The sequence below is a fragment of the Scheffersomyces coipomensis genome (genome assembly GCF_036884675.1).
Source record: "Scheffersomyces coipomensis strain NRRL Y-17651 chromosome Unknown DFJ63scaffold_2, whole genome shotgun sequence".
Taxonomy (NCBI): domain Eukaryota; kingdom Fungi; phylum Ascomycota; class Pichiomycetes; order Serinales; family Debaryomycetaceae; genus Scheffersomyces; species Scheffersomyces coipomensis.
This window is the reverse complement of record NW_027042893.1, coordinates 2277346-2288757: the sequence shown is the minus strand read 5'-3', so window position 1 is coordinate 2288757 and position 11412 is coordinate 2277346. Positions and strand designations below refer to the sequence as shown.

Genomic DNA, 11412 nt, shown 5'->3' with positions numbered 1-11412 from the left:
ATCCTCCTTCCTCAAAACACAAACAAAAAATTAGATCATATCAGAAATCAACTTTAATACTATAAACTCAACATTCAAACCTCTGTTCATCATCACCATCGTCATCATAGACCAAGTTATATACATATAAAGCAATTGCCATTCACATCTATCAGTCAATTGAACTTTATTTCACTCCATTTAATAGATTTTCATTTCCTTCTCCTTCCGATATAATAAGCTCCCCCCCCCTCCCCACAAATACAAGCACAAACACACATACACAATGTCATTCATAACATCATATTTGCCTGTCTACACAGATGATATATTCTTACAATATAGACCATTTCCAGCTAATCCAACCAATTATTTCGAAGCTCATTGGCATGAAATCTTAGCTAGTTTCTTATTTTATACATCCTTTCAAGTTATTTCTCAACCCATTTCTGCCGCTTTGTTCGGTACAACTTATACATCATTATCAAAACGTACTAAAGTTAATTTCGATATTCATGTGGTATCTATGATTCAATGTTTTATCTCCATTTCAATCTTATTACCAATGTGGAATCATTCCTATTGGCAAAATAGAGTTGCTGATCCAACTAGTTCAATGTTAGGTTATACTCCTTATGGTGGATTTGTTGGTGCATTAACAGTAGGATACTTTCTTTGGGATCTTATGGTTTGTACTATTCATTTCAAATTATTTGGAGTTGGATTTTTATTTCATGGATTTGCAGCAGTATTTGTTTTTACTTGTACTTTATTACCATTTTGTATGCCTTGGATTCCTTGTTTTCTTTTATTTGAATTAAGTACTCCATTTGTTAATATCAATTGGTTTGCCTCAAAATTACCTGCTGGTACCTTCAATGAAACCTTTGTCATTATAAATGGGTTAGTATTAATGCTTACTTTTTTTTCAGTCCGTATTGCATGGGGATTTTATGGTATGATAATCTTAGCTTATGATATGTTTGTTATGTGGGATAAGATTCCTACATTTGCTGCTGTTTCAGTATTAACCTTGAATTTATCATTGGATTGCTTAAATATATTCTGGTTTTATAAAATGGTTGCCATTGCCAGAAAGAAATTTTCAGGTAAACAATCAACTAAACAAGCTGCTAAAGAAGTTGCAAATAAAATTGATTAGTTGGAGGTTATCAATTTATGTCATGGAATCATCATTCATGGTATGTGTTATTTAGAATCTTTAAATGGGATTATTATAATTCCATCTTATTATATATATATACTTATGCTTAAACATTTTGAATAGATAATTAGTATATCTTGTTACATTCTATCTTGTATCTATACCTAGACTTACTTAACAATGGAATTTCTGTCTACTACAGTTTAGTCGTGTGCTGTACACTTTTTTTTTATTTTTTTTATCCACGGTACACTTCCTCCAAAAAAAAGAGGATACCACTCTGTTAACACACACACTATCTATAAATATTTTAATTGTATCAATTCCCATCAATCCCATTCAATCAATCAATCAATCAAGTTTCTTCAATCATACCCTTTGATCTATTTGGAAATCATACGTAATATTTACCGTACTCATCCATCGATATCATCCTTACCCCAGTACATCCTCATCCTCCTCCCCTAGCTTTTGCCCTTCTCCCATCCACCGGTAAAGCTGCTTGATTTCAAACAAACACAACAAATAAATTTTAATTGTTTTTAAACGTTAGCGCCACTTTCATTTCTAGTTTGATATACATCCATACTTATAGTATCTTGTCTATAACTTTTATACTTAGTTCATTCATAGTTATATAAGTCATTTTCATCCATCCCAAATCTCATTCAATCAATTCATCAATCCATCTATATAATACAGCAAACATGAATAACGAATACGACTATTTATTTAAATTATTATTAATTGGTGATTCCGGTGTTGGTAAATCTTGTTTATTATTAAGATTTGCTGATGATAATTATACCCCTGATTATATTTCAACTATTGGTGTTGATTTTAAAATTAGAACGATTGATTTAGATGGTAAAACTATTAAATTACAAATTTGGGATACTGCTGGTCAAGAAAGATTTAGAACCATTACTTCATCATATTATCGTGGAGCTCATGGTATTATTATTGTTTATGATGTTACTGATCAAGAATCTTTTAATAATGTTAAACAATGGTTACAAGAAATTGATCGTTATGCAACAGGTGGTGTAATGAAATTATTAGTTGGTAATAAAGCTGATTTATCTGATAAAAAAATTGTTGATTATACTGCTGCTAAAGAATTTGCTGATGCTTTAGATATTCCATTTTTAGAAACTTCAGCTTTATCATCAACCAATGTTGAACAAGCATTTTATACCATGGCAAGACAAATTAAAGCTCAAATGACTAATAATAATAGTTCAAATAGTGCATATAATTCAGGTAAATCAAATGTTAATTTGAAAGGTCAATCATTACCACAAGATCAAAATAGTTCATGTTGTTAGATTCAAGTTAATTTTGATTTGATTTTATGATTTATACAACTTATGGTTATTCTTTCTATTACTAATTGTTGCTATTATATTTTTGTTGTTAATTATCTCCTTTCCCGCTTCCTCTTTTAATTTTCTTATATTTTATTTAAAGCTTAGTTGATTATATATATATATCATATTATATTATTACTACATGTACTCAAAACAAACGCTGGTTATCGAAAGGTTCTACAGTTTATTTTCTTTAAAATAATCATCACTTTTATAAAATCAAACTAACGAATGATATAAACAAAATATTGAACATAAACGAAATCATCAGCATCTCTTATAAATCTACCTTTACCAATGAAATCTTCAGTAAGGATCCATTTATATTTATCTTCAACTCCTTTAGAAAGCTTAAAAATTGGTTTACAAACTAATGAACAATCATCAAATTCAATATGTTTCTTTGTCCCTTGAATCACTTCAAAAGTGGCCTGTGCATGTTTAAGGAAACCATCATAATATATTAATACATCACTACCATTGGCAGTTTTACCATTCAAAGTACAATTTAATTGAGTGATTCCAAGTGGAACCTTTTCAATTAAATCATCAATTCCAGTAATACCAGGGACATCTAATTCTAAACCGTAATCATTCTTAACGGTTCTGATTTCTCCATTGATAATACGAGCTAAACTTAAACTATTAGATGGGACTGGTAAATCAGTAGATGAACCTGGAGGACTAAACTCACATTTGAAATTGAAACTGAAAACAGGGACTAATTTCGGAGTAGTTGGGGGTTTTGAAGGAAGAACATTAGGATCTAAAGCAGTGTTAGTAGAAACCATTGCAAAAGATGATGTAGTTGTTATAATTTGTCAATTGATGATATAATGAAATATTCAATTCAATTGAATGGAATGGAATGGATGAAATTGAATTACAAAAATTTTAAATTAGGAGGAATGTGGTACTATTTATACATTTTTGGGAACAACTCCTCTTGCGAAATATGGGGCATTGAAATTTGACGTTCGGAGTCAAGCGCATACATTCTTTTTTTAACTTCTGGTGATGAACAGTTTAATTAGTCCATATTATTATTATAACTACTGGGATTTATATAAAGAGTATATTGTAAAAGGTAATAAGTGTGTATTGTATAAATGATTGGATTTACATACATCAATTGATATCATTTCTATGGTGAATTGAATATTAATTTAGAGAGTGGTTAGTCAATTGGTTGATTGGTTCTTTCGGTATAAAAGTACTTCTTTTACAAAGAAGTCAAAGTTAAATATAAGTCTGGGGTAGTAACTTAAAACTTTATTAATAACATGAAAGAGGAATATTCACCAATTTCAAGTCTTCCACCAAAACTTGAGCTAAATTAATAATCGAAATCAAAATAATATCATGCATAAAACATTAATGAAATGGTTGGAGGACATAAACTTATCATGAGCTACTCCTATTGAAATAAACGAAACTCGTTTAGCTTTCCGATAAACAATATTGGACTTAACCGATACATCCACTACTATACATTAAATATTATAATTCATTGTACCTAATTTTGCAACATGTAATGTTGTAATCTACCGACGCTACATAGAACACACATCCCAAAATATTAAAAGTATCCCTTATCAATAAGTCACTCCAGGAAATAAGATCAATTCATCAATTTTGCTTATTAATTGGCATCAACGGCTTTATACCAACCCCAAATATTGACAGGTTTTAAAACCGCTATACGCGAAAACCAAGTAATGTTAGTTGATTGGTGATCATGTTTCCTAATTAGGAAGTCTACAGTTTTTTTGTCTCTTTTTGGTGGCAACAATCAAAAGTTGAGATTCGTTCGTGAGACACCACCATAAATCAATTTTCAACTTATCAATCAATCAATTCCTAGATTCAATTGTATTATAGAAATAGAAAGAGAATCATCACCATCATGTCTGATAAAATGGTTGATACAACCAGTATCAAGAAAGAAGAAAAAATTGAAGAACAATCAGATTCTACTGAATCAGTAGTTAGTGAAATTGAACAATCATTTTCATTAATTTCCAAAACTGCTTCAAGTTTTGATAATCGTTATATCTCCAAAGCATTTCGTGATTTGGGTCCTTTAAGGCGTAAATTAACCAAACTGATTTTAATCACCATCATTAATAAATTATATCCTTCCAAAATCAATACTAATAAGTCATATTTATTTGGTGTGTTAGATGTGGTTCAAGATGATAATGCTATGGTGATTGATCATCAAGAAGAAGATAATGAAGATACTCAACCTTCATCTATATTGATTCCTGAAGTTGAATTATATGTTCATCTTTTGATTCAAGTATTCCTTTTAGATCAAAATCAATTGGAATCATTAAACATTTTAAATTCAAATATTATTCAATTAATGAAATTATATAATAAACGATCATTAGATTTCATTCAAGCCAAGATATGGTTTTATATTGCAAGAACCAATGAATTACTTGAAGATTTATATTCAATTCGTCCTGAATTATTAGCAAGTTTAAGAACTGCTACTTTAAGACATGATACTGAAACAACTTCATCAATTATTACTTTATTATTAAGAAATTATTTATTAACTCATGATATTAATCAAGCATCTAATTTAGTGGAAAAGACAGTATTCCCAGCTAATGCTAGTAATGCTCTTGCTGCAAGATATTATTATTATTTAGCCAGAATTAGTGCTATTCAATTAGATTATTCAACTGCTCATGAATATGTAATTGCTGCCATTAGAAAAGCTCCTCAAACTCATTTAGCAAATGGATTCATTCAAAGTGCCACTAAATTAAGCATAATCATTGAATTATTAACTGGTGATATACCTGAATTAAAAACCTTTAAAAGAAATCAAATTGGAGGGAATTTTGAACCATATTTTTATGTTACAAGAGCTGTTAAATTAGGTGATTTAAATTTATTTAGTAAAGTTTTAAATGAATATGAAGCCTTATTTAAAAAAGATGATAATTTTACTTTAGTTTCAAGATTACGTCAAAATGTTATTAAAACTGGTATTAGAATCATATCATTATCTTATTCAAAAATCTCCTTAAAAGATATTTGTATTAAATTACATTTAGATTCCGAAGAATCAACCGAATACATAGTCTCTAAAGCCATTAGAGATGGGGTTATAGAAGCCACTATCAATCATCAAAAGGGATTCATGCAATCTAAAGAATTATTAGATATTTATTCAACAAAATTGCCTCAAACTGAATTTGATCAAAGAATTAATTTCTGTTTATCATTAAGAAATGATAGTGTAAAATCAATGAGATATCCAAGTGATAATGATAATAAAGCTGATCTCAATGGTAAGTCTCTTGACAAGGATGAAGAGTTTGATATATTGAAAGCCTTAGAAGATGGTGATTTAGATGATTTTATGGATTAATCTAGTCTATATAGTGTGAATCGTAAATACATTTTTAGTCGCATAATAAATAAAAAATCTGAACAAAATTTGAAAATTGAAATTGACTGCACAAACTTTAGGCAACCAAGCAACCATCAACGAATAACGACCAACAACGATGACATCAAGTGGTGGATTCCGAATAGACTTGGATCCAGACACTTATGGATCAGGATATAAAGATCCATTCATTCAAGATGAGTATGTATTTGATTTTGAAACGATTGAATTGATCAGTAGATAGAGTTGAAATACTAACATTTTACAGAGATAAACTATCATTAGCAGATTTAATACCAAGAATCTTGATTGAAAGGAACTCATTTCTAGATGTAACTGAGGCTAATTTACCAGAAGAAATAGCTAATGGTAATATTGAAGAACTATTGCAACCAGATGTTCAAATAACAGATGGTTCATTGGAACCTGAACAAGAAGATCCTAGTGAAACTTTCCAACAACAACGGATAAACTTACAAAAGAATATCAATTCAGCCTTGAATGAAACTTCTTTATCATTGGATTTCGTATCTTTATTGATATCTGCTGTCAAACCAAATTTAGCCAAAGCTACTATATCTCCTCATTTGCAAAAAAATGTACCTATTGGATCATTAAATTCAGATCGATTGATTCGTAAAGATGAAGATGAAGATGGTGAACCAAGTAGAACAAATGGTGATAAGAAGGATAATAATCATGGAGTAGGACAAGCATGGAAAGTTCAATCATTAAATAAAATCACCAGTTTGTTTAGAGAGGCAAGTATCAATTTAAATGAACAAGTTTTAAAAGAAAGAAGATATTGGAATATGATTAATTTGGTGCTTAGCAATGATGAAGCATTGTTTAAAACAAGAGACCCATATAATAATGCTCGTGCCATTGGTGTTAAATATGGTTATGGGGATTCAGGAGCAAGTTTCCGTGATAAAGGACTTGCAATTTTAAGAAAAGATACCACATCTGGAGAAGTTTCATTTCATCCTATATCGAATGTATCTAATAAAGTTTCTGAAAAGAATTTTAAATATATTCGAGTTAAAATCTTGAGTGAAATTGATGGAGATTTTATGTTAACAGGACAATCTATATTTGAAAATAATTTTAATAATAATTCAAATGCTCAAATCATTAATGATATTGAAAAGGCAAGATTTTTCTTATTTGAAGAAGATTTATTTTATCAATTAACCAGAGAAGCAAAGACTTTGATTAATTATAATGTATCGATTATATCTAATAAAATCATTATTGAAATTAATCATGAGATTATTGAAATTGAATCAGTATTCTATGATGAAAATAATGATGATGAATTAAACAATTATTATCAAAACATTAATTCATATTCATCCCTTAATAATAAAAAATGTCAATTAATTTTAATCTATTTGAAATTAATGTTATGTTGTTATTTCAAATATAATTTAAAATTAAAACAAAAAGTACCCACAGCATTAACCAAATTCAAACGTTCTAATACTCATCCATTGATATTAAGACCATTATTAGGAAACATAAGACATGAATTGAATTTAAACAATATGAAAGAAATCATTGCCAATCTTTGTAAGAAATTCGATAATGACATTGAATTTAAAATCAATAATATTGAAAAATTTGCTAATCTTAAACATAAATCAGCCAATCCATTTCAAAAATCAATTGAAAGACCACTTTCAGATGTTAATTTGATATTAAAGAATAAGAAGAATAATCAATATTTAAGAATTGATTTGGAATTAACTACCAATGAAATATTCGTTAATCTAATCATTAATTTAAATATCATAAGGTATAAGAATCATGATGATTTTTCAAGTAATTTGAATGGGGTTAATGTTTTACAAATCAGTTTCAATGATTTTAATGAGATTGAAGAATGCTTGGAATGGACTATTTTAAACTTTGTAAACTAGTGTATGTAACAACTATAAATATATATATATACAATTAAATCGAAAAATGAATAATCATGTATTTCATTGAGGATATCTATCATCAGTTGAAGATACTCTAACTTGATCATCATGAGCTTGACGAATAGCTTCAGCATTTTCTTCAATATATTGTTTAACACGATAATACTTTTCATCTCTCAAATTATTAAAGATAATGAAATTAAGCCAAATTTCAAAGAACGCGTAAGTAAATACAAATCCATTACTTATAGGTGAATCTTTAAAGAAATATGTATAACAAGCAATACCAAAGGCAATAGTTAATCTAACAGGAACCACTGATTCGAAATAATCCAAGTTGTTAGCAATCAAAGGAACGACATCAGTAACTGCCAATGAACCAAATGCAATGGCTAATACTCCTAATAATGGATTGTTTGGATCAATTCTAGCATGAGGTAACTCCATAGCTTGACCTAAAAGAATAACGAATCCCGACATGAAAATTAATTCAGAATCCTTAACAAGGAAGAAAGTTAAAGCAATAAGGAATACAATACGGACGTATAACAATGATTTGGCCGTAAAGAACTGCATGTTTGCCTTTTGTAGATGATGATAATGATGTTGTTGATGAAGAAGTAAATGAAGTAGTTATACGATATTTGGCGGACAGTTAAATTTTCAAAATTTCTTGGATCAAAAACTGTAAATTTTTGCAGGTTGAAGTGCTGCAAATAATTTCTGATTTACAACCACCAACTTCGTTGACATATTTACAACACTCTTCTTCTTCTACTTTCATCAAAAGCAGAATCAATCATTGTGATCAATCTATCTAGAGAATTAGTACTTTGAATATCAAATTCAAGTAACTAATAGTGGAGATTGATGGGACAAAACAGAAGATTCCGCTTTGCCCTAAGAGATATTCATTACGATTTAAAAGAAAAGAGTAAATTATCAAAGGAGAGTGATAACTATTTGAATCAATCAATTGAAGCTCCAGTTAGTGATACAGGAGTGAGATACTGGATTCGGAATTTGATTTCAAATCAAATTGCCAAGTTTAGTTTCCACTTGTCATCAAATTTTGATAAAGCATCTGAAAACTCCTCAACTTTTGATTCCTTATTGAAGTATGTAATTTAATCATTATCACAATCAATTAATAAATGTTACTAACTATTATAGAAATCTCTTTGAGTGGTATAAATTTTTAAGACCTGTTTTCTTCTTAGGTGCTAGAATTGCTCTGAGTAGAATTGTTTACATTCCAGTATGATTTACCGTTATGTCTTTCTATTTCTTTGACTTCTCTCATTACTAACTTCAAAATAGATTCTTGTTGTCCTTTTAGCTCCAGGAATTTTGATTGTTCTATTAGTTCTTTCAGCCATGTTTGGTGTGTCATCAGTTGCAATTGGTCTTTTCACAATTACATCAGTTGCTACTTTTGTTGGTTTCAGTAAGTATACTATCTTCTTCTCTACATTCCTGAATCGTTTACATACTAACATTCTACTCTCTAGCTTTTATTGTTGTTCCAGGTTTGATGTTGGCTGCTATCACTGGAGCATCTGCTTACTTGGTCTATACCATTACTGGTGCTAACCAATCAAACAATCCAAAGTTTGAAGTATTGCAACAAGAATTAACGGAAAAATTACGTGGTGCTACGAAAAAGAAATCCAACAATGGGATATATGAAGTTCTTGATCAGACTGGTGAAACTAATATTGGAAATGAAGATGATGAAGACAACTTGTCTGGTTCTGTTGTCCGTTCTTCCGATGTAGTTGATGATGAAGATGTATCCCCCAGTCCCTTAATTGCCTAATCATAATTAACTGGGAAGTAATAGTGAGTAAGAGAAATATAGTGTGCGAAAATAAAGTAAGAAATAAATTTTAAACGTGTACTGTAAAAATAATGTCTCTGAAAAATCGAGCAAAAATCGACCACGTCAATTTGAAAAGCTTATATTATAATAACTTACAACTACTTACAGTTTGACAGCCAACAATGAAGTTATCAATCGTAGCTGTGTTGTTTCAATTGTTGAACTTGGTACTTGGGTACTCAATTTCAAGTGGTTCAGTTTCAATTGGTCAACAATCAGTTGCCTTTGGTGAAGTTACTACTCAAGAAATTAAACAATTAACTGTTGACAGTGGAAAGGATAAAATCGTGGTTAAGTTAGGATTGAGTGAAAAATTAAAGAAAGCTCCTCAACAAGTGTTTGTTGAATTAGTTAGTGCTAAGAATGATGCTTTAGCTACTCATTTCGTTCCAACTTTCACTGATGATAAGCAATTTTTTATAACTATTCCAGTTGGTAAACTTCCTGAAGTATTAAAAGCTCAAGATAAATTATTATTAAATATCATTATTGCTGATGGTTCAAAGAAATTATATAAGAAATTAGTTGAAATCATTCCAACTTATGATTTTAAATCGGGTATTAATTATCAACCACAACCAAAGATTGGATATCAACCTGAAATTCATCATATTTTCAGAGAAGATCCAAAAACTGTGGGTGAAGGTATCCCAGTTTTCTTTACTGCTATGGCTCTTGTCCTTTTCACTGGCTTGCTTGTGTTGTGGAATGGTTTTATTGGTAAGGATTTATTTGGAACTTTAAAGAAAACTGCTCCAGGTCAATTAATCTTCAATATTGCATTTTTATTAAGTATATTAGGATTTGAATATAATTTTGCTCAATATTATTTAGGTCAATCTATCTTCACTACTTTATATGCTGGTTTCTTCCTTGGTTTATCAAGTATTTACTTTGGTGCTCGTGTTTTAAGACACTTGGCTCATGAAAGACGTATTGGAAGATCATAAATAATAAAATTAATGAAAAATATTAGCATGTAATGTTATATTATTATTATATTATTATTATATTATACTAGATACAGATCCACATATATACATATATGTACATATATAGGATTAATTAAATGTATTAGTTATCCATCGAAATCCCCAAAATCCACCTGTAAAGAATTTCTTATCCATAGAATTAGCAGCGACTATCTTACCTGTAATAAGTCCCATAGGTAATACTGAATATGATCGTGAATCAAGAGAATGGCATAAATTATCTCCTGTACACCATACATGACCATCCGGTACTACGATATATTTATTAAATCCATCATGTTGAACAATTTCTGTGGCATTATTAGTTAATTCTGATGAAGATGATGGATCAATCAATATCACATCCCCCGGCATTCCTGTTATACGTTTACAAACTCTATGGTCTGGATCACTTGGTTTCACCGCCACTATACAATCACCCATTTCTAACCCTCGTCCTAATCTATAACTTTTAAAGGCATGAACATAATCATGATTTCGTTGTAAAGTAGGTAACATTGATTCTCCTCTTGTTTCGGTGAATTCATAGACATATTCATGAAGTAAATGGGCAACACATCCTGCTCTTAATGTCCATGAAAGTGTAGACACTATGAACTTCAACGACTCTGGCAATGGCATTCAATTGTGTTGTAGTATGAAGATGTGGGGGAAACTTAGTCTGATTTGAAAAGTCCTCTGACCTGA

The 11412-nt window shown here is 29.8% G+C and overlaps 9 protein-coding genes across 9 annotated transcripts; 6 read left to right on the top strand and 3 right to left on the bottom strand. All coding sequences in view use genetic code 12, as the record gives it.

The window, feature by feature from the left end:
* Nucleotides 1-265: 265 nt before the first annotated feature.
* Nucleotides 266-1141, top strand: DFJ63DRAFT_334393 (uncharacterized protein; the record flags this gene model as incomplete). Its single annotated transcript, XM_064908025.1, has 1 exon — nt 266-1141. One exon carries the CDS (start codon nt 266-268, stop codon nt 1139-1141), a length of 876 nt encoding a protein of 291 aa, XP_064764161.1.
* Nucleotides 1142-1372: 231 nt separating this feature from the next.
* YPT1 (Rab family GTPase) lies at nt 1373-2605 on the top strand. The gene has a single exon (XM_064909253.1). The coding sequence runs from the start codon at nt 1852-1854 to the stop codon at nt 2470-2472; it is 621 nt and encodes a 206-aa protein (XP_064764160.1). The 5' UTR covers nt 1373-1851; the 3' UTR covers nt 2473-2605.
* A 133-nt stretch (nt 2606-2738) lies between these two features.
* DFJ63DRAFT_312142 (uncharacterized protein) lies at nt 2739-3305 on the bottom strand (the record flags this gene model as incomplete). The annotated part of the gene is made up of 1 exon (XM_064905917.1): nt 2739-3305. The coding sequence occupies one exon, from the start codon at nt 3303-3305 to the stop codon at nt 2739-2741; it is 567 nt and encodes a 188-aa protein (XP_064764159.1).
* Nucleotides 3306-4432: 1127 nt separating this feature from the next.
* Nucleotides 4433-5905, top strand: RPN3 (proteasome regulatory particle lid subunit; the record flags this gene model as incomplete). Its single annotated transcript, XM_064904883.1, has 1 exon — nt 4433-5905. One exon carries the CDS (start codon nt 4433-4435, stop codon nt 5903-5905), a length of 1473 nt encoding a protein of 490 aa, XP_064764158.1.
* Nucleotides 5906-6044: 139 nt separating this feature from the next.
* On the top strand, nt 6045-7848 carry MED17 (Med17p; the record flags this gene model as incomplete). Its single annotated transcript, XM_064907424.1, has 2 exons — nt 6045-6127; nt 6195-7848. The coding sequence occupies 2 exons, from the start codon at nt 6045-6047 to the stop codon at nt 7846-7848; spliced, it is 1737 nt and encodes a 578-aa protein (XP_064764157.1).
* A 32-nt stretch (nt 7849-7880) lies between these two features.
* Nucleotides 7881-8800, bottom strand: DFJ63DRAFT_95917 (uncharacterized protein). The gene has a single exon (XM_064909248.1). The coding sequence runs from the start codon at nt 8425-8427 to the stop codon at nt 7912-7914; it is 516 nt and encodes a 171-aa protein (XP_064764156.1). The 5' UTR covers nt 8428-8800; the 3' UTR covers nt 7881-7911.
* On the top strand, nt 8801-9763 carry DFJ63DRAFT_95918 (uncharacterized protein). Its single transcript, XM_064909249.1, has 3 exons — nt 8801-8969; nt 9025-9298; nt 9363-9763. The coding sequence occupies exons 2-3, from the start codon at nt 9229-9231 to the stop codon at nt 9668-9670; spliced, it is 378 nt and encodes a 125-aa protein (XP_064764155.1). The 5' UTR covers nt 8801-8969; nt 9025-9228; the 3' UTR covers nt 9671-9763.
* On the top strand, nt 9763-10738 carry DFJ63DRAFT_93860 (dolichyl-diphosphooligosaccharide-protein glycotransferase). The gene has a single exon (XM_064909240.1). It carries the CDS (start codon nt 9856-9858, stop codon nt 10681-10683), a length of 828 nt encoding a protein of 275 aa, XP_064764154.1. The 5' UTR covers nt 9763-9855; the 3' UTR covers nt 10684-10738.
* Nucleotides 10739-10794: 56 nt separating this feature from the next.
* IMP1 (endopeptidase catalytic subunit) lies at nt 10795-11346 on the bottom strand (the record flags this gene model as incomplete). Its single annotated transcript, XM_064904776.1, has 1 exon — nt 10795-11346. The coding sequence occupies one exon, from the start codon at nt 11344-11346 to the stop codon at nt 10795-10797; it is 552 nt and encodes a 183-aa protein (XP_064764153.1).
* Nucleotides 11347-11412: the final 66 nt, after the last annotated feature.